Source organism: Anser cygnoides, chromosome 1 (genome assembly GCF_040182565.1).
Source record: "Anser cygnoides isolate HZ-2024a breed goose chromosome 1, Taihu_goose_T2T_genome, whole genome shotgun sequence".
Classification (NCBI taxonomy): Eukaryota; Metazoa; Chordata; class Aves; order Anseriformes; family Anatidae; genus Anser; species Anser cygnoides.
This window is the reverse complement of record NC_089873.1, coordinates 139,733,659-139,759,232: the sequence shown is the minus strand read 5'-3', so window position 1 is coordinate 139,759,232 and position 25,574 is coordinate 139,733,659. Positions and strand designations below refer to the sequence as shown.

At 40.4% G+C, this 25,574-nt stretch overlaps 1 protein-coding gene and 1 non-coding gene across 3 annotated transcripts in view; both read right to left on the bottom strand.

Moving 5' to 3' along the window:
* Positions 1-433: 433 nt before the first annotated feature.
* The window catches only part of SLC9A7 (solute carrier family 9 member A7), a 66,972-nt gene continuing 41,831 nt past the window's right edge, over positions 434-25,574 (bottom strand). The window contains exons 11-17 of one of the 2 annotated variants that reach the window (XM_048051152.2): positions 24,885-24,996; positions 23,485-23,638; positions 16,930-16,989; positions 13,211-13,274; positions 10,540-10,622; positions 7,385-7,490; positions 434-2,225 (exon numbers count right to left, since the gene is read on the bottom strand). In XM_048051152.2, the coding sequence (XP_047907109.2) occupies positions 1,977-2,225; positions 7,385-7,490; positions 10,540-10,622; positions 13,211-13,274; positions 16,930-16,989; positions 23,485-23,638; positions 24,885-24,996 (828 nt within the window). In that variant the 3' untranslated portion in view covers positions 434-1,976. The remainder of the gene's footprint in view (positions 2,226-7,384; positions 7,491-10,539; positions 10,623-13,210; positions 13,275-16,929; positions 16,990-23,484; positions 23,639-24,884; positions 24,997-25,574) is intronic. The other variant, XM_048051154.2, reaches the window with a different exon arrangement.
* Positions 4,108-4,305, bottom strand: LOC125180540 (U2 spliceosomal RNA). The gene has a single exon (XR_007159155.2). It is a non-coding gene; the product is annotated as a U2 spliceosomal RNA (small nuclear RNA).

The window sequence follows — 25,574 nt, the reverse complement described above, 5'->3', positions numbered from 1 at the left end:
CATACAACTCGCTGATAACTCAATTAACTGTTGTTGAAGTCTCAAGTCCTCACTCAGAGTGGGTCCTCAAGACTCTTGTTTTTGTAATTTTTAAGCTACTTTTTATACTGCCAGCACTTAAGAAAAAAGAGAATAAAACAAACCACGAACAGTATAAATAGAGTGTGGATCGTTGCCATCTTTGTCTTTGTTGAGTTTGTTCTTCTCAGAGATCTTCATCAGGGTTTGTTACTGTTTACCATTTAAGAACAGAGCTCAGACCTCCAGTTTTCCCCACAAAAAAGCTTCTTTGTTTCTTCGAGTCTTTTTTCTTTAATGTCAGACAGTCATTACAGATCAATGCCCTTTAAAAATTTCATCTTGGAGGGATGCACAAGGAGGTAGATCACTCATCAGCAAACACGTGAAAGAAAGCAGACTTAGACGATACAACTGCAATGTTTCTCTGTAGCAGTAAGTTGCCACTGTTAGCCCATCATTAAGTTTAATAGTTGAGGAAAAACAGAGTGGGTATTTACTCACACACAATTTTATGACGAACAACTGAAATGGCAGCAAGATAAAACCACAATTTTTAGACAAACTGATATTGCATCACATTAGTGGGCCACAGAATGGTTTGAAAAATAAACCTTTCGAGACATGAGAAATGACATTTTAGCATGCTTTAAACAGCTGAACTGCTCTTCAAAGCATAACAGTTTTCAGCTACTGGCAAAGACAATGATACTGCCTCACTTTGAAAGTAAAAAGCATTAAGCAATACGTTAAAGCTAGCCTACATGTAAATGGGCTAAATACTAGGCAAAGATTTTTTTTCCTTTTCACATTTAAGATGATACTACAGTTTGTCACTTCTGTAGTTTATATGTTGTTGTGCAATGCCCCACTGAAGTTTCACATCTACTCTGCAAAAAAGAAGAGCAGTAAACACCTTTCATTTAGGATAGACACAAATGGTAAAGCCCGTAATGTTTGTCTGTCCTTATTATTAAATGTTTGCTGTTTGTCACACAGGAACTGTAAGCAGAGTCTATGGATTCTTCTGAGAAATATGAAACCTCACAGTTCCATGCAACTTCAATACTGCTCTCTTTTTCTTTTCCCTTATTTTTCCTCCTCTTATCAGCTGTTTTCCCCAGCCCAAACATATTTCCATCTATCTTCATCTGATTTTAATAGCTTTAAGGGAGAGAAAGTTTTTCCTTGTGACTTCTGCTCAAGAGCCTGGCTCCAAGCTTGTGTGAGGTCAGGCATGTGTTGGACCACATGAAGCTGGATGTTACTCTTCTGAGGCACTAGAAGTTAGGCTAATAGTAGTAGTAAAGTTTCCCACAGCTAAGGGGACAAACAGCTCATTGTCTTCCTATTTAAATACACGTCCAGTGAAGAAATCTTATTTTCCCTTTTTTTTTTTCCCCTGAAACACATTAAGTACAGCTTGTAGTAACAGATTTGCCACAGTGCTGCATTCACGCATCTGTGCTCCTACTGTCCCATACTGTCCCATTTTACCTCCAGATTCCTCATCCTTGCTAGAGGAGTTAACAATGGATCTCTCCACATTCAGATACACACACGTTCCTTTTTGTCTCATAATCATCTTGTTTGTATTTCTTCCACATTCACAAGCTAAGCCAAGACAAGCTCAGTTCTATGACAATTTTGTCACATACCTCTTCTCAGAGAGAGCTGCTGCAGCTGAACAAGACAACTGCAGCATCTTAATTATACTTTGATTCAATGTGTGGTTTAAAAGCAGAGTGTGACCAGTTTTCATTTGTCTGTTTGCAGACATTTAGAAAAGCCCCACTGTCAGCATCTTGAGTAAAAAATAGGGGACATCTTCAGACCTTAGTAAAACCACTCAAACACATTAACTTGTTTAAATAAGCATCCCACCTCAAGTGACACAGTGGCCTGCAGTCTTCCTTGATCCATCCACAGAGCAGAAGTTGTTTTTACTGAGTCAGTAATCATGCATTGTCTTCCAGAGGAAAAACTAGCCGGGTACCCCTGCTTGTAACTTCATGGTCTGCTGCTCCCAAGTCGCGTTCCAGTGCCTCCTCTGAACTACTCTTTGTTCTCCTGCCATCAAGGCTAGTGGTAGCTGTATGGGGGCCTGAAGAACCGTTCGCAGTTATTGTTGTGTCACCGTATGTCACAGTGAGGTCACCATCGTTAAGAATAAAATCAGAATCCTCTTCTCTAAGCTGTTCTTGATTCTGGAATAAAGGAGAAAAGTCTTTGTATGGTGCACAACATTAGGTCTTTGCCAGAAAGATAACAGAACAGGAAAGTTTACCTACATGTCAATACAGAAGCAACAAGAGGTAAAATTCCACTTTAAGAAGGTGTTAAAAATAACCTTGAACCCAGTGTTTGCAAATCAGATTACTGTTCCCTGAATAACTACTGCTCTTGTGGATAGATGAGGGGGAGCTGAATCCAAGAACAGATTTAGCAATTTAATAGCACTGGAAATTTACCAGAAGTATAAGAGAAGCAGTCTATGGTGGTTTTTGCATGACAATTTAGAAGGCTGTATAGGAAAAATAAAGACTTGAGACCAAGCACAATTAAGTAATTCCAGATAAAGTGAGTTGCATCTTTCGTTAATTAGACAAGTTCAGAAGCAAGACTCATGTAAACTGCTAAGAATTCATTAAGTCCAAGTTCTTTATATTCAAGGCTTCCTCGACAAATTGTTTAGTTCAAGAACTAAACACATTTCAAATATCTGCTTACTCTGTTTACCTGATACTAAACTGAGAATTACTTGACCTAGTTCTTAGGAACACTCCTGAGCCCTGGCAGTAGGAAAGGCTGATAAAAGAAAATGCTTCCTTCATAATTTTGTGACTAGTTCTGAAGTGTTCTCTTTTCAAAGTCATTCAGGCAAGTGGCTCATGAAACCCTATGAATTTATTTTGATGGAGATGGGATGAAATATATTGTCAAGGACTAGAAATCAGTGAAGTATAATAAAACACTTGAATTTAGTTTTCCTACACAGCACAGTACAACAGCAAGCCATTACACCATATTTCACTGCTGTTTAGCATGGTCTTCATAAAAGGCTGAATTGGTCAGAAAATGGGTTTTCCTCATATTCAAAGAAAATACTATCAGTACTATAAGCTTGCTGTCTTGCAACTGAAAGCATTTTTCTGTCTGAATGGCTCCGTATTGCCTAGCAAGAAAATGAAATTTAGGTGCATGTATTGGTGTTCTCCCTGGTAGGCTGGACTGTATTCTCATAATACATCATTTTCTTTCACTACAAGAAAGGAAGGAGGGTGCAGGCTATGTGAGATCAGCCTGACCAGAAAACCCTACTTATATTGCAGAACAGGATTTCAGTACGCTTGAGACTGACAATTTTGATTAATCTGTCTGCGATGAAAAACTCTGTGCCTAGCTAAATAAAACTTCCTGGGAAAACTGCCTGTCCTTATTTCAGAACGACAACCACTCAAAATAAAGCAGCATAACTCTCTAGGTGATACAGAATGTCAACTAGTCAGGACTCAAAGAGGTGTCAGGAGTTTACCAAAACCAACAAAAAAGTAAGTGACGCAGTTCAGTGTCAGGTACAAGACAAGTCCTACTTAGGCTGAATGCTAATTTCTCAGAACCTTTGTGGCATCCAAGTTTATCACCACCTACTACAGATAATGTTACTGTGATAAAGAGCACTGTTCTCAAAAAGCAAATAGAGTTTGGGATTCTTCCTTTGAGTGCAAAAAAAAACCTAAACTACTGAACTGTCTTAAAGAGAACAAAAGTAAAAATTAAAAGGTTCAGATACAGTGAACAGAACAGCCTTTATAAACTTTCTACTGCAAAAAAAAAGCAAGTCTGGGGAATAAGACCAAGATGAATAAAAAAGGTAGAGAAAATAACCAGCTGTTTAAGAAAGTCTGATATCCTTCTATATTCCATTTTTGAAGAAGACATTCAAATTAAGATGACAAGCAGAAACATTAATATGAGTAAAAAATGGGTAGTTTGTGACTGCAGACTTATGTTCTAAAAAGCTAAAGTAGTTGCAAAGCTGTATCACAAGTTGCCTGTCATGGTGTTTGCCCTCGGAGAAGCAAAGGGAGGGCAGACAGCGCACTTGGAGGTGCTGCGATCAATACCAGGGCAATATGTGGAGCAGTTCAGCAAGCACCCAAGTCACCTCCTGACTCCACAATGCCACTTCAGAGCAAGTCCTGGCAGCAAGGGCATACCAGATGTGAAACTAGTAAGAACACACATTACACCTGAGCTTCCCCAACCAAAAGGCTGAACAGCTTTTGGAAGAAAAATATTGAGTAGAGAGGGGGGCCGCAAGCCTTATACTATGTGGCAATTCCTGACTAAATCTTTTCTGGTTTTCCCAGGTTGTACTTTTACATAAACATGATCAGTTCTGGAGAAAGCACTGAGCTTTCTCTCAATGTACTGAACAAACATTGCTTTGTGTGAGGCAAGCTCCTCGTACTTGTTTCACTTCTGAAGTACACTACCAACAGCGGGCAATTCATTTCACACGCTTCCCCGGAGAACATACATGAACAAGCCCATGTAGTATACGCATTTGATGCTATGTTTGCAAGGACAGAGGATGCATGAATAAACCTACTGTGCTTCACGCAGCATGAACAATTCTTTCAAGAAAGACAGGAAATGTATCCAAGTAGGTCCCTCGAGACTTGAAATTCTTCCAAGAATAACCCTAAACTGGCCCCTACAATCCCCTACAATTCTCTAAGAGTAACTTCAATTCGCTCAAGAAATACAGGTCTGAACTTCACTACTTAAAAACTATCATGTCAAAGTACCTAAATCCAACATTCTACAAAAGACTGAATCTTGTTTCAACTTGGGCACTGTAACCCACGGACTTCACAGCATTCTGTCCAATTTGTCGTAAAATTTGTTTGAGAGGTCACATGCCTATGACCACATGCTGGAGATGTTCACACTGCTAGAGCTTATTTAGAGTTACTGCTCACAATGGTGGTCTTTATTGCCTCTTAAGGCAGTATGAAAATAAGCACAAAGCATGCTACATGTGCAAAACACTGGTAGGCACTATTTCCACTGCTGGTAGCAGATACAGCACAGGCATCACAAATGACAAAACTTGCATCAGAAGTTACTTATCTTGTGGCTCCAAAGTAAAAGCGTCATGTACTATGCATGCAAAATATATTACAAGTTAAATCTGATGCTCTGCTTAGAGTTTCTCTAGTTCTCAGTTGAGTTCAAATCCATCAAGGAAACTAAATTTCTGCTATAAAGCTAGATCCACTAGGAAGAGGGGGCTGAGGTGAGGAAACAACAGTTCTCACCAGTTTTGAGAGTTCCTTTCCCCAAGACTCAGACATACTGCAAACAAAGTTTCTTTATTGGATTTACATATTTAGAAAACCACTTCTCTCTACTGTCATACCAAGTGTCACACTGTGTATGGTGCAAGAGCTAAACATTCAAAAAAGTGGGTGGGGACATGTGTAGGACACAGAAGACACGCCTGAACAACCAAGCAAAAACAAAGTCCCCAGCAGTGCTTCATCAGGAAGAGCAGATGAGAATATAGATCCTTCTTCCAAATGGGATAAGTGGTTGGTAGAATAGAGAATTACTGCAAGTTTCAAAGGACACATCAAAAGTGAATTAAAAATTGCCTACACTAGTTTGGGACAAATTGGAAAGCCCTCCAAGTGGTCATGCACTGCAGAAAATACCAGGAGAGAAAGATGTGAGTATATAAAGCCATATGCCTGTATGCTTTCTTCTTCCACAGTATGTAGATGTTGTAATCTCATAGTCAGTGCACTTGTGATTCTCTACTATTCAAAACACGTTTTCCAGCTACATTGCCTTTTTTTTTTTCCTTAAACACATTCAAGGTCTTCAGTCTTTAAGCCTCTCAGATGTACCATGCAATTTTCCTAAAAATACCTCACAAAAGCAGAACTACTCCAAGCAGTTTCCGTTCCCCAAAAGACATGGCTCTGAGTTGCTTCACCTGCACTTCAGAAGGCAAGAAGCTTCCTTAGCGTTCTAGCTAGTAATATGCTAGCTGGTAATGGCTGCAAGGGCAGCCATGCAAATAAATGAAAAGCAATCACAGAGTTAAGATACCTGGAAAGGGAACTAGAAATTGCATCTCAAATTGATATTCCTAATCCTAATGTAGAAATGCACCAAAATAGGAACAATAAGAAAGACTACAACATGAAAGTTCCACATCATATGGGTTTAAAAAAAAAAAGTATGCAGGCTTTTAACATTTTTTTACATAAGTAGTGAATTATGCAGTGATGAAGCTAACACCTCAAGACAGGATGGTGAGGTATGCCACAGAACCAATCCAATTAAATAAATCAGTTGTAGCTAATGGCAGTCGTTAATAATGAGTAAAGAAAGAGCCAAATTGGTAGAGAAAACGAAAGCCAAAACTACATGCTCATTCTGGTTAGATCCTCTGTTACTGGAAAAGTAATCTTATAAGATCATACACAGATAGCCACATGTGCAACACACAAGTAGGCTAATTGCTCTGATGGATGCTTTCCAGCCTAGATCTGTTTTAAGATCTCCAATGGCATTGCAAAGATGGGAACAAGGCCAATTTCTTGCATTACTAATAGCTCTAAATAAGCAGTGGAAGAGGAAAATTTCTTTGAAGTTTTACTGTCAGATAAAAGTAAGATTCTAATAATACAAAAAGAAATGCAGGGAAATATATCAAAGTTGCACGTGGAATTTTTAAGTTTCTGGGGGAAAAATAGAAGTCTGGTCCAAAATTAATAGAGAACTGGCTGTGCTACTTGAACATAACAAAGATGTTACCATTCTGGAGAACCTGCAAACTGAAATGATCACACAGTACTAAGATTTTGTTTACAAGCAGTTCATAAAAAGTTGTAGATTTAAGAAGCACTTTACAGATAGGAATGACATGTATCACATGTATCAGGATCCTGCAAGAGTAACAGGAGAACGAAGCATTAATTATTGCAAGACGTGGCTGCAAAAGTAGTATACTGCCCTGCTAGACTGAGATAAGCAACTGATCAACAGTTTCTGAAATGTGATCTTAAATTTCACTGTGGAAACAACGAAGGGACATTCTACCAGATTTCTTTCTGGCATGGGTAAACATGTCAGTGTCTTTTCTGAAGTAGACCTCAATACTAGCCTAGCAGTAACAAGAAAACAATCTTGTCTAAAAGTGTTAAGAACAGACATAATATTTGGAAGCAATTTACTACGATCACTTACCAGCACTTACATACAATAAGTAAATCATACCATCTTTTCTTAAAAGAATGCTTTGGTGAAGATAAATACATAAAAAAAAGTATTGAGTTACTCTACTTACATCATAAACCTGGGGACTCGTCAGGCAGCGGGCTATGAGGCCACACCAGCTGGGTAGAGTTGTGGTTAATGGAGGGCCACTGTGAGTGAGAATTGGCTTTAAATAACTTAAGTAGTTAAGGAAAACAGAACAGCAATTGAAAACCACTATTTAAAATAAAAAGACAGTTGTACATAAATACGGTTCTGCCTTTGATCTGTGTGTTGCTCAATAACTGCGTGTAACATCCATTGAAAAATCTGCATTTATAAACAAATAAATTAAAAACATCTCCCTTCCCCCACCCCAATGTTCCCTTGATCCTTTTTAGGGCAGCTTCTTTACCCACGTTTTCTGCAAGGGGAACTAGCTAACTCCCTTATTGTAGTTTCATGTAGTTGCAACACTTCAAGCTTTTGGGCTTGCTGAAGTCAGGAGAAGCAAGCAGAGGTACAAGTGCTTTAATTTTATTAGGTCCAAGGGTATTTCTGCTCTGCAGGTGGGAGCACAGTGTTGAGGTTGCAAGCTAGAGATAACAAGGTGGCATACCTATGTGGCTTAACACACGCCAATGATGAAATACTGTTTTGAGGATGTTGCATGCACACTACAGTCACCTGAACTGGTCCACTACTAGCTGGTCAGTGAGCCACAGATGCAACCATAGATCAGGAGTAGACCTGGAATCTTCCAAACAAATCCATGTTTGTTCACACTATTACTCTAGACTGATGATATGACTGAGGAGTCAAAAAAATTTACTCATGAGTCAAAAAAGGTGTCCCTGCTACAGAGCAGCATGCTAATCCTGCCTGGCTCAAGAACAGAGCTCGGGGAGAGTGCTAAGATGTCCAAACGTTGTCTGAAATCAGAAACAAAAGTGGTTTTTTTTGTTTGTTTTTTTTTTTTTTTAAGTGAGTCTGCTTATTTTAAATGCAAACATGATACAGGTATTCTAGCTACTTTAAGCCTTTATACACAGAGAGAATCAAGTCCATGTGTGAATTAATAGTTTCCCTCATTCTAACTCAACAGATGCAGGTTTAGGGAAGGTGAGGAGAATTAAAAAAAAAAGTAGTTTTAGCCAAGGAGTATCCCTCCTCTTTGGCAAAGCCTGGCATAGTGCATTGACTTGAGCACATAGTGGTGTGATGATGCCACTGCAGGGTTATATTTCCTCCTTACCTCCTCTGCTAACAGTGTGGCTACATCCAGTCCTGGAAAGAAAAACTCTCCCCCCAGCCCTTACACTAACCTACCTGCCTAAGTGTTTCCCTGTGGCAGACAGGCAAGTAGCAAATCAATCATAAAAAAAGCAAGCCCACTAAAAGACACCTGGTACTTCATCTGAGTTGTTGTTTCTCTCACATTTAACAATTGGGGCTGCACCCAGAGAAAAGCCAATGACATTGAATGAACTCCACATTCCACAGGAATGAAGTTCCCAGTTACTCCTCCACACCGTGCTCTGCAGAAAATAGCCAGCATTAGAGCACACTGCCTAATGCATCTTAGATCTTTTTCAAGTTAAATTTCATTCCTGCGAAGAGTGATTTTTGAGACAAACTACCTTTCTACTCAAAAAACAAGTGAATGCATCAGCAAAAAATATTTTGATATTTAGATGTAAATATAGAGGTGACAACTCTGCAGATCATCCTCTAGGTGCAACTAAAACCCGCCCAGCAGATGTTTATCTGAATGCTTCCTTACAAGAGAAGTAGCAGAATTTAACTTAAGATACAGTACGACAGCTCTGCCTCTGCACGTCAGTTTCCTCAGCATAAACTTCACAGAAAGCTTCACTAAAGATTGCTAGTTGCTACTGAAAAAGCAAGTGCATTACCAGCATCCTTTAAATAAAAGTTCTGTGAAACAGCTCATTAAGCTGTAATTTCCACTTAGCACTCCCCCCCTCTCTTCTCCCCCCTTGCTGGGGCTGTTGGGGACTGCACTTGTGCTGGTGTCAGCTGAAGGGAAGTCAGCATTGCCAACTACTCCTGTTATTCATAGGGCACATCCCCTTTGTAAAGGCAGGGGAAGAGGACAGCTCTGCTTCTGCTTCCTTGGGGGGTGGGCGGAAGGCAGTCAGTCACAGCCACGTCCCGCTCTCACCACACAAGTCTTTTTGTTTGGTTGGTTGTTTTTAAAATACGAATATGGTATTTGAACAAAAAATGACCTTGATGCACTTGGACACCAGTCACTACATTTAAACTGTTTACTTTAAATCATTAACAGTTATGAATATTTAAACTAGCGCGCACACACCCTTCTGGGCTTTGTCCCACTACTGCATCATCTGAAAGCATCAGTCACAGATTTTATCCTGAATAGGGAAGTGCTAGTTGGATCCAAATGCTTCCAACACTATACCTTGGTTTCCATGAATGGTTGATCTTGATGTACAAAGCAAGGAAGGAAACAAATGTGCTCCAACCAGGCCAGCAACATGTCAACCACCAATGGACAAGTTCTCAGGCCATTTATTAATTTCTCAGGTGCAAGCTGCAATAAGATTAAGGCCCTGTCACAGGTATTTAGGTATCTTTAATATCCCACAAATTACCAGGAATCAAATACTGAAATGTCTAAGTTTTTAGTTAAAAGTGACTTGGCATGGCCACAAGATTAGCTTTCCCATTTTTAGCTTTCCCATTTTCTACTAAGTGAATATAAAACATTGAGGAGGGACACCTGTACAATATATTGATTAGGAATACACTAACTAGTTTAAAAAAAGAAAAAGCCAACAAACTCAAGCATGAAGGATGGGACAGGTACATAAAAATTATTATGAAGTTCAACCAAGGCTATCTAAACAGCATAAACAGCTTCAGAAAGGTTGTACAGTACTATATAGACACAAAAAGACACGCTCTACGTTCATACTCATTGGAATAGTTAATTGTCTGTCTTACTGTTAAGCAAAACCTCAGCTCACAGGACTGACTTTTTTTTTTCTGGTCATCTGGCAAATGTGAGATACCGTGCATGAAATGGAAACGTCCGTTTTCTGAGTCAGCGAGGTGAAGTTTCAGTTGTGCCTTGTCAAATACTTGATCTTTATCACGCCTGACTCTCGCAAGTGCTTAAAGCTGCATATGGGTATATGGCAAGAAAAAAAGTCTGAATATTTCACGTCTTGAAGTGAAGCTGTGTTTTCAGAAGGATACTTATGGTCAAAGCTATACCATAGCCTGAAAAGCCAAGCACTTTCCTGCTTCGTTCTGTTCCTTCTTTCAGAATCTGGGCCATCCTAAAAATAAGATAAAAGCATATTCATTATTATGGGGAGGGAAGAAAAAAAGAAGTCATACATTCCAGTCATTCACATTATAATGGCCTATGCAAAGCCAAATGACTTCAGTACTGTACAGAGACTGCAGGAGAAAACTATTTAGAGACTTATACTGATGTTACTTTCCTTAGAAAGACCAGAAATGACTGTGCAGAGAACAAGCAGGCTCTCTTCATTATCCTCAAGTTACCTTAATAAACTCCCTGCCACCAAGTTACCTTAAGCCTTAAAGTTTACCTATTACTGCCCTGACTACATGATAAGGAAAGAAGTTCAAAACTGAGAAATAAGCCTCACTGATATCCTGTCCCCCACCCTGTCAAATAAATGAACTGAGACAGTCCAGACTGATTCATTTTCATTACTCAGCTGGCTTCCTTAACTCTAGCAGTATTTTATGTTTTCCCTTAAGCCTACTACATCCTTGAAAGAACAAGAGAATTTACTATACCTGATAAATTTTTGCAAACCTGATTAAACACATCAGGCTTATAAGAAATATGCTTAACAGGGAATCCACATAAAAATCACAATTGAGGAAGGTTATGCAAATTTCCTAAGTGCTAGATCACAGCAGCCCTCAGAAGTGCTAACAGTTAAATATAGTCCCTTCACTAGCTGTGCTGCATGTCATCACACCAGCTGGTCTGCAGCTGCATTTGTGGTTTTCTTTTTTTTTTTTTTTTAAACACACTTTTGTTACTTTTTTTTTTCTTGGACAGAGACCAAAGTTAAACCCAGGAAAACAGATGATGCGAAAACGCCTTGCGTGAATCATCTTCCAGCAGTGTTCTTTTCCAGCAGTTTTGATAGAATTGCCCTGCGTACTTCCCATCTGCAAAAAAACCCTATGATATGGTTCACCAAGAGTTAAACCATAGTACACATTCATTTTTCCCCCTGCCCCATCCCAAACAATGTATTTTCTTTAACTGTGACTTGCAGCCAGTCTTGGCTTTGTGAAAGACAGAGGAATCCAAAGGGAACTGACTAATGGATTCCAGTAGGAATGTAATACACAGCTAAAGAGGGAAACAAATGGGTAAGTGCTTTATGTTTACATGGGAAAAAAACAAACAAGTTATTTCCACCCCGACACTGAATGAGAACAGAATACTCATGTTCTGGCTGTGGCTATTTCCTGTTAAAACAATTTCTCAAATACTGACAAGCTCAGTCTGAAAGTCATCTTACCCTGATACCACTTCCTAACCTTGGTTTTATGCCATAACTGTGGCCTTCATTGTAGATGGTGTTCTGAAGCCTGGCCTTCTGGTTGCTTCCAGATAGACACACAATCTATAGAATAGATACAATATCTACAGGAATCTATTATGTGCTGGACCCAGGCTTCTACAAAGAACACAGAGATGCCTAATTCAGTTTCTGCAATGAAATAAATGCTTCCTGAGCAGGTAGGCATCTGCAGAACCCGTCACAAACAGGAAAAGAAGAACAACAAGAAAACCACCACACCTACACAAGGCAGGAGACCACTAATAAAGATGATCCCAAACGGAGTAACAGCCAGCCTGACCACCAGCATCATACAACTTGGGGTTTACACGGCAAAGCTCACATGCTTGTGCTCTGTTCATCCTCTGGCTTCAGTCATCTTATTTCCTGCCATTCAACCTCACTTTCCTCTAGCAGATTCCTACATAACTAATCAGTCACGCTACTGAACGATTACTGTCAAGCAGTACACTGTCTGGGAGAGTGTAAACTAAGGTCTGAACAGAGGAACCTGTGATGAAGATGTCCTTGCACAGAGGAAGCTCCCAGTTAAACCTCAGGAAATGTTTTCTTTCCAGACCTTTCACTCCTCCTGTGAATTCACTCAATTTACAGATGAGGAAAACCAAAGTTTCTGGTACAGACAACATTCTTTCAGTAATCTTGTTTGCACATAACATATTGCATGGAAAAAAAAAAGCAACTCAGACTGTTACTGATTCATAGAACACTGCGCTGGAGATTCACAGCAAGTTTGTTGAAGATGATAGTTTTCCAATACTCCTTCTGCCTCAAGGGTAGGTAGTTGAGTCAAGATCCAACCGGGCTGTAATATGGCATACAGGAGTTGAAGTCTGATTAGCAAACAATCTTTGATTCAAATCAAGTCCAAAGGCCAAAATTTGCTATCAACTACTGGACAAAAACGACGACGATTATCTGTGTGTCAGTCTAAGGGAGGACCATTCGTGTTGTAGAATGTTAAAAGTAAGCATGTTGGGCGGTGGGTGAGGGAAGAGGAAAGCACATTGTTATAGGTTGTGTTAGTAGCTTTGGGAAGAGTTTTGATGCCTTATATTTACATATACACATGCCAAAATTTGAAATGCAGAGCGACGCTGCAGTGTTATACCCAACAACACAATGTTTTTGGTGGGTGTTACTTGAACACTATGAAGTAAAATGCATTATCGATTTGCCAGCTAAGAGAGAAAGCTTTCACCCATGCACGCATGTAGCTTCTGCAGTTCTTTACCATCCTACGTTATAAAATAAGATCAGCCTAATAGAGAAGTTATGTAATTACTTACTCCTTGTAAGACTTGAAAGCTGTCATTAGTAGGTGGAGGATCCTGATCTGGGTCAACCCCAACCCTACAGAAACATCAGGAAAACAAAGCAAGTGGTGTTACTGAGGATTGCAAATGCTGTAAGTTTGGCAGAATGCATTTTAAAAGCACTTTAAGCATCCAGCAAAGCTGCATTCAGAGAGATAAGAATAGTTTGAGGAAGAGCTGTCCATTATTCCCGTGCGGTTACATAGGAACAAACAGGATGCTTTTTCACTTAAGCAGCAACTACTACCTGCAGATAACAGCTTTAACTCTACCTCAGCATCAGCTTTAACTGCTTACCTTTGTTGCCAACTCTTTTAAGACACTGGCAAATACTATTTTTGGCCTAAACAGGTGAATTGTAGGTGACGTCCTCTTCAGTGAAGATTCCTCATGTCCAGCAGCAGGAAACCAGAGACTAAGGATAAGTCCAGCCTAAATATTTGACATGGCAAATAACTTTGAGCTACTCTCAGGCCTATCTCACAGCTAATATACTATTAAGAAAACAGAAACAAAACCCATACACACGCACCATTTTAAGGCACTGACAGTGCAAAGCAACAAAAATACTTTATGAAGGTTTGTACCGTTAGTTCCTGCAAATTTTGTTCACCTTACACAAAACAGTCACAATGCATTAGCAGGCGGTCTGTCTACTGCAGCCTCTCATCTGAGGAAGGGTCATTATAGTAAGATGGTGGATGACTACTCTCTTTTGCATAGGTAGCAGGCATCTTACTACTGGACCATCCTTTCACATAGCCCTCCTACCCTAGACAGGTATTTAATCTGACCCTTTTAATTATGTTTATGTTTTCTGATCCGTTAAGATTAGACTTGTCTAGCCTCAAATCCCATTCATGTCTCAATCTCTGGTGGTTTAAGTTCTGCAGTGAAGTACAACCTCATGTGTAAGGCAAGATTGTCAGTGTCAAACTGTTGCATTTGTTGTGTAGAAAAATGCATGAACTAAAAAACATTGCCTGAAACAGCTCACATTTATTCACCCCCCACCAGGAAGGGACAGAGCTGGTCTAGTGTCATTTATTTTTACTTAGACTGTGTCAGCTATTTCTAGCCACAGTGTCTATGCAACCTCCCTTCTGAGACAGGATAACCAGAAACCAACAGAACATTGCAGGTAAGACCATATCATTTGTGTATCCAGGGGATGCATGCTTGTGTAAGGCAAACAGCGATCCACACATGACTTACCATCAGACACAGAAGATTGCATTGATTAAACTAAAAGGAACACCATTAAACAGCATACAGGGCAGAACTTTGAGAGGAAATTAAAAAAAAAAAGTAGGCATTGAACTCAATGTTTAAATCATCCTTGTGGACTCAAGGCTTCACAGAACTTAATGTAGTTCAGAGAAAATCCAGGAGGTCGCTCTAAGACAGCCTGCAGCATCCTCACATTGAACTAGTGCTGACTAGCTACTGCTAATCCAACTCCTCTGCTTTGATTTTTCCTGTCTTTTCTTTCTTCATCCCTTTGTTTTTCCTTTCATAGCAAAGAAACAGAGAGAACCATCTTAACCCTTAGGCACATTTGGCCTGGGATTTCATTGGCACTGACCAGCCACAGAGACTAAAAAGCTTTGCAAATTTAACAGTAGACAGATGGGAGTACTGGTCAGATAGATTGAGTACTGGATTGTAACACATGCCAGAATGAAATGCCACACACAAGAGCTTGGAAAGGTTACAAGGGCTTACACATTACTGCTTAGGCTACTGCTAAGCAGTGAAGAGATAAGAAGGATTTTCTACAGACAGACAAATCAGTTATCTGATGAGGCTTCACTCAAAGTTGACAAGCAACATCAGGAAACAGGCCCAATATGGCCATATACAAGATTGCACATTCCTTCATAAATAAAAACAATAAAAGATTTGTGGCATTTCTCACTCCAACTACACATCAGGGAGGCTCAATGCACTACAAACATCCACCATGCTCGACTTAGCCTTGTGACTGGCAATATAAATGGTGAGTTCACGAAACTTGTTCCAGAAGACAAACATATCTCAAACATCCAAAATAGTTTTAACTCCCTATGCTACGCATTCACTTTACATTGTACAAAAACAAACAATTCAGAACATCTCAGGTTTTATTTGATAAGGTTGTGCGTTTGATTTTGCAGACTTTTTAACTTCCCCAGGGCAGTGGAATGGGGCTTAGGGGACCAGAGCAGGACGACCATACTGGTCAGTGAAAAAGTCATAGTACATTACAGGCCAGGTTCACTGACTTCCTGAATAAGAAAACACTGTTCTATATTAAAACGTTTCAGCTTTCAAGAAATAAAAATAAGACAAGTTCTTACTACATAAGTTTCTTTCAACACTGAAATAATGCAAATACACAGACTCACATTTTTAACATTTTCCGAAGTTATTCTTCAGTGTAATTTATATTTGAGTGTTTCTAATGAATTCCTTTTCTTTAAGCCACCTTTTTTTTTTATTTTATTGTTTCAAAGCTTATCCCTCAGTTCAGTTTAACACCAAATACAAAAAGTAGATGTGGGAATTCAAAATAGTAATCTATCTTTCAACCAGTGTAGAGTATATTTTATCTGCTGTACTAGAGTGAAGTGGATAGAAAACATTTATTATTCATAACAAGTCTGCCTAATCAAGTTTCAAGGTACATACACCCAGCTCTAATGACAAGCATGGTTTCTGTAGGCCCTGCACCCCCCCAGTTTCTAACAGAGTCCCCTGGACCAGCACTGCTTAACATCTTTGTCAGTGACATGGGCAGTGGGACTGAGTGCACCCTCAGCAAGGTTGCCAGTGACACCGAGCTGTGTGGTGCAGTCAACACGCTGGAGGGAAGGGATGCCATCCAGAGGGACCTGGGCAGGCTTGAGAGGTGGGCCTGTGCGAACCTGATGAAGTTCTACAAGTCCAAGTGCAAGGTCCTGCACCTGGGCCAGGGCAATCCCAAGCACAAATGGAGGCTGGGCAGAGAATGACTGAGAGCAGCTCTGAGGAGAAGGACCTGGGGGATACTGGTAGATGAGAAGCTCAACATGAGCCAGCAGTGTGCGCTTGCAGGCCAGAAAGCCAAACGTATCCTGGGCTGCATCAAAAGCAGCGTGGCCAGCAGGGCGAGGGGGGAGGTAGAGTGTGGGTTATTTGTCTGTAACAGTTCTAGAAGCCACCAGCTGGAGAAGTCTAGCATTCTGTGTGTTCTCCACCCTTACTAGCATCTTCCTACAAAGCATTCTGTCAACCCTTGCTTTTAAAAATAGATCCCAAGGAGGCTGGGCTAAATCGTCCACAGAAGTCCTTCTCACCTGAACAGCTGTATGACAATTCCATGGAGTGCCTAAGACCATCTGCGTGATTAAGGATCACATCCATAACTTCTCAGCTTTCAAGTCCTCACAGGCCAGAGACACTAGTTTTGCTTCATTTTTTACCCATACACAAGAGTTAAAGGTATTTTTTGTTTTGTTGGTTTTGTCTTTAAGCTGAAGACAATGAATGATCCACACTCTCCCAGCTCACAAGACGAGAACTAATTCAGAAGTGAGGAGTATCTACGGCACTGCAAAAGAGGAGATGCAGCAGTGGCATGCCATAGAACAGAAAAAGAGCACAGTGTTATAAAGATGAAGAAAGCCAAGCACCAGGTTAGTTCGGTATCAGGGAAAGCAGCTCAGTGTCACCTGAAATACAGCCAGCGGCTTTCACTCATCTCTTCCACCGATGGAACACGGTCACCAACTCTGGTACAGCACAAGAACGGAATGTGAGTAACAAAACGCTCATGAGATGGTAGCTTTACAAAGCTGCCTAGCAAAAACAAAACAAAAAAAACCTACCCAACCAAAAAAGACAAGACATACAAGAACAAGAATGGCAGAACAATGACAAAGTGACAAAAATCATAGAAATTAACAAAAGCAGCCCTTAGTGACGGAGATGTCAAATAACATTCTTCATTTGTTCAGATTCAGGCTAGAAAAGACACCTACATTCATGACAGGCTACCACTCTTGTATAAGTTATATTCAACAGCTCTTAAGAGAACTGCTACGTGTAGGCAGAACCCGAAGACATGCTCCCAGTGCCTCAGACCTGTGCATTTTCTAAAAGAAAGTCATAAAATAAAGTCAAGATTGAAAACTATGTATATATGAAAGAGGCTATCATCACTTCCTAGTTTCAGAGTCAAATACAACTGCTAATACATACATAAATCACTCAATTGGTTTAATTAACAGTTAACTAGCAACCTTCAACATAATACTTCAGACACTGTTTTTACTGCTAACTTTGCCTTTTTCTACTGTACTTAAAAACAAGTGAAAGCATGCTTAGTTTCTAGTACTTTCAGTGTAAATTCCTTAGTTTGTGTTCCCTCCCCCTCCCCATTTCTCCATTAAGGTATGCTACGTGAATTATACACTGCCCATATGAAATAAAAGCCTAGATTACCACAAATCCACAGCAGCTTCACTTTACAAAGAACAAGTATGCTTCCTGATTGCAAGCTTACATGTTTAAGAATCAAATATTTAAGGCAATAGCTTGTACTACAAAGAACATGCACTAATCTAATACTTTAAGGCTGAGGCAAGTAGTGGACTTCAGATAGATTTATTTTTTGGACTGTTAGTTCAATAGCTCGCTCTCATGCCAACGTATACTACAGGTCAGAACACTCTGCTTCGAAAGGTCAGCGCTGAGAAAGCTCTGTACATGTAGCAAAAACTAAAATGAAAACTGTCCAATAGCTTCCCTTTATGACTTTTCTCTTTGTTGTGTCTTTGCCAAGCTAATATACTGAAGTTTTCCCAGATGTCTATAATGAGTACAGCATTTTTGGAAAATTTTAGCTATTTTGGAAGAGTTCAACTGTTTCTCAGAAGGTGGCTGAGGAAGAAGGGAATTCCCACCCCAGTATTAAAAAAAATATAAAAGCACTGATCACTAAAAAACCCTAGAACTAGGTAAGCTACTACAGAGGTTGTTTTTAGGGTACCTTCAGGGATTCCTTTACTTGACCTAAGCAAGATAATGGCTCCTGAAACTGCCCACAGAGGCTTGTCAGAGATTTGCAGATAAACCCCTAACACCCCATTTGCTCTAAATACATCAACCCAGCTCCTGGGGGTCTTTCCCATACTCACTCTCTCTATAAGGAATTGCCATGTTTAAGAGCACAAGAACAGATATAAGAAAGCATCTCCCATGCTTACACCCAGACATCCAAAAGAGGAAGCAATCCCTCTCCTACCAAGTAGATAGCCCAGAGTACCAGTTCAGCAAGGGTGGAGATCTGAAGGCTGTCCTGCACCTCCATTAAGAGATTCGTGACTGATGAAAACAAACCAGAGGTTGGAGGCAAGAGAAGAGGAGAAACCAAACATGAAGACTGGAGAAAACAGCACAGAAAGATATGGCAAAATAAAAAAGCCCACAATGGAGGGAAAGGCACAATGCCTGCTGCGTGGGCAGAAGAAAGCAGCTAGAAGTCAGGCTTAGAAAATGATAAACCAAATGAAAGATCTAAATCGCAGAAAAATAGAAACAGGCAGCAAAGGAGAAGAATATGACCTCTGATCAAACATTCCCCACACCAGCCCCGGATATAACAAGGTTGGATTCTGGCATCAGCACTCCTTGTCATTGCAGCACACGGAGGCATGGTATTTAAGAAACGCACATTTTACCCAGCAACTAATAGCTGGACCACCCTGGATGATTTAATATAATATAACCTGAGACTGACATCAAGCTGTTTTACCACCACCCCAGAGAGCTGCTATGTGAACTATCTACCTATATGAGAGTTAGTATTTCCAGATTTTTTTTCAGTTTGCTTGATGAGGAAAAAAAACAAAACACTAGATAAAAAGCTAAGAAGAATATAATTGCGAAGTCATATAGAAGGCGATAAAAATTTAAGTTATCATCATCCAGCCAACCTTTAACTTTTCTCTAGAAAGATAACAAAATTATATTAAATCAAAAGATATAATTCTCATGTTTAAGATTTACAAAGACTGATTAGTATAATTGAAATTACTTCATTAAAATATACAAACATTTGAAGCAGCTTATGATGGAGAAGCAGGCATTAATTTACCTGCTGCTTGATTCAAAATGAAAAGAACCAGGTCAAATCCTACTGAAAAGTGGCAAATATTTTTCAATACAAATGCTAGAAGCTCTCTTTTTTTTTTTTCCTTCCTTCCTGTGACAAATAAATGAAACAACAAGTCAGCTACTTTTCAGAAGAGGAACTTTGCCAGTAGTTTTGATTTATAGGGCTAATTTGCTGAAAGCATTACAGCTTCATGCAGGAAATTGTTTCATCATTTTAGTCTCAAAGGAAGACACTTTCATTTTTAAAATTCAAGTAATGCTTTAATTTCTACAAAAAAAAGCAAATCTAGTGCTGAAAAAACATTACCATTTATGATTCACATACATGAATGTTTCACAGCCAAGACAGCCAACAAGTGCAAATATATGACATCATGGCTTTAATGCTAGTTTCTGGTGTTAACTTTTAAGCTTGCTTAGCATTAAGTGGCAGAAACCAACAGCATCTGAAGATCCCGTTCTTTTTGCTTGGATTTTGATGCCATGGTGCCACTTTCCCAACCAGTTAAGCAGTAAACTCAAACTAAGTCTCCACTGCAAACTGTAGGTCCTTTGCTTGGTTGTACATTTTAATCCTGACCACTGGACACTGGTAACACACCCTATTCTTAAACATACCCAATCTTCTGAGCAAGACATTCAGAACAGAGCATGGTGAGGAACAGAGCATTTTTGCCTATTTTCCTCCTTATGCTGTTTTGTACTTTATCAACACTTATTCTTCATGTTAGCCTCCCCCTCCCTAACCTACTTTTCATTTGAAATATTTCACATCATGGGTGAGAAGGGATGACCAGAAGAACCAAGCATGCATACAATCATCATTCAATTAACAGGCACTTGCCTTAGCCTCTGAGCCGCAGCAAAGCGATTCTGGATCCTTGCATAGGCACTGCCCCATGTGTGCACGCTATGGGTGTAGTAGTACCAAGCCAGGCTGAACGTCTTGGCTGGAGTCAGCTCTCTGGTACTGTTCTACTTACATTGTGCGGGCTAACCTCAAATAAGATCCCTTCCTGTTTATGCCTTCCTTAGCTCCCCAGTAACTGCTGTGAACTTCACATGAGAGCTGGGCTTGTAAGAGTCCACACAAATCCTAACGTTTAAGTCCAACACACAAATGGCATTAGTTTCCTATTTCCCTTGGTTTACTTACTCTAGGAAACAACCAGCCTTCTATCTTTTATTCTCCCTTCTGCTAAATGAAGCTATACAGAAGCAGTACTTATTTCCAGCCTCTTGCGGTGCAATCTAATGGGTAAGTGCCAGGGCTCAGAAAGCATCCAAATAAAGTGCTGTGTCAGCAGCATGCACCGCAGCTGCGTGAGGCATTGATACAGTAGAGCATCTTCATCTCCTCCTGCCTACCTCCTCCACTGCATGGCAGGGAATGGAGGAAAGCAGCACACTTCTAAAATTCAGCTGGAAACTAATCTGTCTCTGTCTTCCCTCTGTAAGGTCAGACAGGTCTTCTTGATTTCCTGCAGAAAGGGTTTTGTCTCAACAGCCTGTACTTTACCAGAAAGAAGTTTCCAACTCATCAGCTGCACACGGCTGCCACCTCCTGGTACAAATCTGAATTCCCCCTAAAAAGTGCAGCCTCACTGACCAACACAGCAGTGCCCATCAAGGCAGCCACATGCAGACCCAAACAGCTCTCTAAAATACTTCTGTAGAGTTCCCTTTTCCACATGATATCCTTCTCTTAATGGGGATGCTAAACGTTTGGTTTCTGTCAACTATGCCAAGCAAGTGACAGTAAAAATTCCTACTTACTAGCAAGCATGCGTCGGTCTTCCAAAACAAAACAGCTAAATGCTCAAGACCGTGGTTCAGCTCACTGTTGGCAGCTGCTCTCCAGAGGGGGTATCATAGGCACTTCTCAGTGCTTCCAGCTTTTCTGCCTTGTTGGCCACGGTAATGATTTTTGCAAGTACAGCTTACCCAAAAGGCAAGCCTGGAACGGATATGGCATTGGCCTTTTCTACCTTCAGGGACTGCTCATGAACCAGGCCCATGGAATCTCATTATTGAGCCTGACTAGACCTGTTAAAGGAGTAAGTGCATCTTCTTAGGTACTTCCACAGACTGTTTACTGGGCTAGACTGTATTAAAGAACAACCACCACCACCACAAGTCACCTCAGCTAGTCTCCAGTTGGCCAGGAGCTAGGACATGCCAGAATTCAGTCCTGTCCTACTGCTGATGGCTGAAGGAGCCTTGTGGCAGAGGTAATGGTCAAATTTCACCTCAGCAAATGAAAGGCTGCAGGCAGATCTTGGCAGATTTCTTACCTGCACAGCGCATGCCAGAACTCATGCCCTTTGTACACCATCCTCCAGACAGCCTATTATGTACGGCGCTGGTTACGCAGACACTGACTGCTCGGCTTGCCGAGGTGTGTAAGTACAGTTGTTCCTTATATATCACTACTGACTACAGATCTGCGTCATTGCCAGAGGTGCCTAGTGGAAAGCTGCATGTGGCACCTATTCCAGGCATCTTGTTTAGAGTCATTAAATAGCTTTCACTTGGGAGCGGAAACCACTCAGGCTGGGCTTAGAAATAACATTATGATGGTGTATCTCATGTTCATTAATGACAACTGCATTGGAATTGTTTTATTGACTTTGAGACCAGGTGCTGCATAACCTGTTACTGGCAATATGACCTTCAGAGGCATTGGGTACATGGAAGCAATGCCTTTTTATGGTATGCTAACCAAACATCTGGAACTTGCATTTAAACACAGTTGTAAAGGACAAAAATTGATTTGTGTAGCACAAGAAAAAGGAAGCCAGGATTTTCAATGTGTGCTGTTAGAATTGAAATATTGTAAATCACTGTTGTAACACCTCTCAGGCTGGAAGCATTTGACATCAGATACAGCTGATATGTTCTTGGTACAGAGTAGTTCAACTCCGCTCAAGTGCATATGCATATTGACAGGATGTCAGCCAGTCAGTCTGACAACACAGTTTTGGTAAGCTCACCCTGTGACTCCAAAACTTGCTGTTGACATTGTCCTGTCAGATATTTTGGCTTTAGCTACTTTCAGTAATAGGAGTCTCAGGCATTTCTGAGCATCCTATCCATCCCTTTTTTTTCCAACCTAGAAAGCACCTGCTACCTATTGCCACAAGAAGTTTACTGAAGTTTTCCAAAAAACAGCAATACTCCTTGAGAATGGTTAATTCTTCCAAAGACTGAAACTGTTTTCTTTACCCAAGATTGTATCATGCTAGGATAGGAAAAAAACAATGGTAGACAAATTCTGATTAGCACAACTAGAATGCAAGACAAAGTAAGCTTTCAAGGACCAAACAGCACACAATTTACATATGAAAAAATGCACTGGAGTGTTTGTATAGTGTGCTTGTATTAATTCCACTCTATTTACCTTCCCTCCCCACAACAACAGCCAAAGCTTTTTCAGAATGAAAAGCATATGTAGTCTTTAACAAAGTTTGATTCATGATTATCTAGGACTTCGGTTGATAAGTAGTTTCAAACATGAATATACTTGCAGCCCTAAAGTACCAAGTGTTGGCCCAGATTTACAGACAAATGGTTATACTCATGCTGCTCACAGTTTTCATAGGTCTCATCAAAACAGAAAAAACACACCAAGGAGATCTAGCAAGCTCCCATTTATCACAGTTGTAAGGTAACATCAAGTTTGTTTGGATAAATGTTTGAAGTGCATTTATAGCACTAAAGGCTTCATCTAACTTGATAAACAGAACAGGGTCATTACCTAGAGCCAGAAGACAGGGAAATGCCTAATAGAACAAGAAGTCAATATGGTACTAGATAGGCTAATTGGCTATTTCTTTCTTTTCAGTATGGGGGCTACTGTACCATGCAATGCTATCCCATATCCTACAGGGCTGACAAGGATCAGGTGCCTAATCACAGAGCATCAGGGAGCTGAATCCCAGCAGCAGACTGTGCATTTTCTTTACCTGCCTGCACTAACAGCTTCCTCTATATAGGAGAGCGTTCTAAACACCCAGAACACCTCTAGCAAGCATCAAACAAGTTCTGTAGGGCTTCTCAAGTTGCCACCTGAAAAGGGAGTTTTCCCCAGCATACAGTTGCATACTGACCTGATGTTCAGCCATGACAGCATGGGAGTTGTACCTCCACCGACAATCCACACAGTGAAAAAGACTATGAGGAGGGTTGTTGAGAACATCATTTGGTGCGAGTAGGTAGCAGTATCTCGTATGGCCAGAGCAAAGGCCATGGCTCCCCTGAGACCTATGCAAAAGAATGAAATAGCAGAGCTTCAGAAGCGTGCAATCATGCCTATTCATAACATGGAATCTTTCCTTGCTCCCTCTGTGCCATGCAGGCTCAGAGTAACAGGCAGAAAGCATGGGGCTCAGCCTGTTCTCAGGTGAGTTTCAGTTATCTCAGTTTCCCTGGTAAATTATACTCTGGGATGTTTTAAAGCATGATTTGCCCTGGTGGTTTTATGTGGCTTACAGAAGACACAACAAGGAGTAGCTATTTCCAGAAATTAACAGGAAAGAAGTGCAGAAACAAACAAGTTGTGGATAACAACAAAATATATTTTGGAAAACAGGCAGCTCCCTGAATCTAAATGAAAACATTTTTCTGTTTGATTCCATAACCAAAGCTTAAGTTATTGATATGGAATTGTTATCTCCTGGAAAAATATGTTAGTTAAGAACATGCTCACAGGCAGAACGTATTGCTTCCCCTCTCCCACAGATTATGAAACTCCTCTAACAAGGGCAAGCAACTGGCCACCTGCAAACTTATTCAGGAGGGGAGTCACCAAACAGCTCTAGAGGGAAGGGAGCTCTAGAGGTCATCTAGTCCAACCCCCTGTTCATGCAGGGCTACCTATCGCCAATTGCCCAGGATCACGTTCAGACAGCTTTTGAAAATCTGAAAGGAAGGAGACCCTGCAACCTCTGGACAACCTGTGTCAGTGTTTCGTCACCTGCAGAGCAAAGAAGTGTTTCCTGGTATTCAGAGGGAACCTCCCATGTTTCTCTTTGTGCCCGTTGCCTCTGGTCCTGGCACTGGGCACCACTGGAAATAGCCTGACTCCATCATGTCAAGTAAAGGAGTTTAAATAAATTAAATTTTTTTTCAATTAAGTAGGAGAAGTCACCCTTAAATGCCTTAATTCTGTTTCTGAACAACATGCAGATTGTCTCACCTAGAACTGACTTACTGGAAGAAATACATCCCAATTCCCCCATCGCCTTCAGATGCTCAACACTTCAAATGAAAATACTCCATTCCCAACATAAGGTGACTGTGGGCTGCCAGCAGCTGGCAATTCAAGATGTCACTCTTCTCAGACATGACATTTCATGTACAAGTTTAAAGATACATGAGGGCATGCTGCAATTTTTAAGTCTTCCGTTCAAAAAACCTACATGTGCATTATAAAAGCAGGCGATGGATCTATAAACATCTTATGATTTAAAGAGTATTATTGCTTTACCAAACATTTTTGCTCTTTTACCTGAAAACATCATCATGTGCTGAAAGTTCCAGCTGATCTTATGCCTTCTGCCCAGATTCAGCAAGAAGGACAGAGGGTAGATGTGCGCAGCTCTGCCCAAAAAGATTGCAACCTGTTCACAGCTGAGGGTTAAGGATTTCACGTTCCTGGGGTGTGCATACTCAGGTACCTGGCTCTAATATGAACCTTCTGTTTTAATAGGAAATTTACATAATGATAAAGTGTTCATGTTATCCCTGTCTATGTAAAACAGACTTTCACCAATTACGTGCATAGAGAACTCACAGCATAGATTACAACCTTTAACTAATATACCCACTTTTTTTTTTTTAAGGCACAGTGAAATTACACCTAGTATTAAGGCTACCAGCTGTACAAATGAAGACTTAATATCACATCTTAAACAACTATCACCAACATCTGATTGTGCATTTTAGACCAACAGAAATGCAGCCCCAGTGCAGAAGGAAAGCCAACATAAAAGACCAGCAAGTGGCCTCTCCATTATTGCTCCTGCAGAGGCACGATCTTCTACAGGCTGGCAGGAATTTAAGAGTTCACAAAAACTACAAAGATGAATCCAAAAACAACTGCCAGCACTATAATGAGGTTTGAAAAGTATTTTTAAAAGGAACTGCCTCAAGAAGAAATACATGACAGTAAGTGGTAAGCTCTTTCCATCCTGTAACC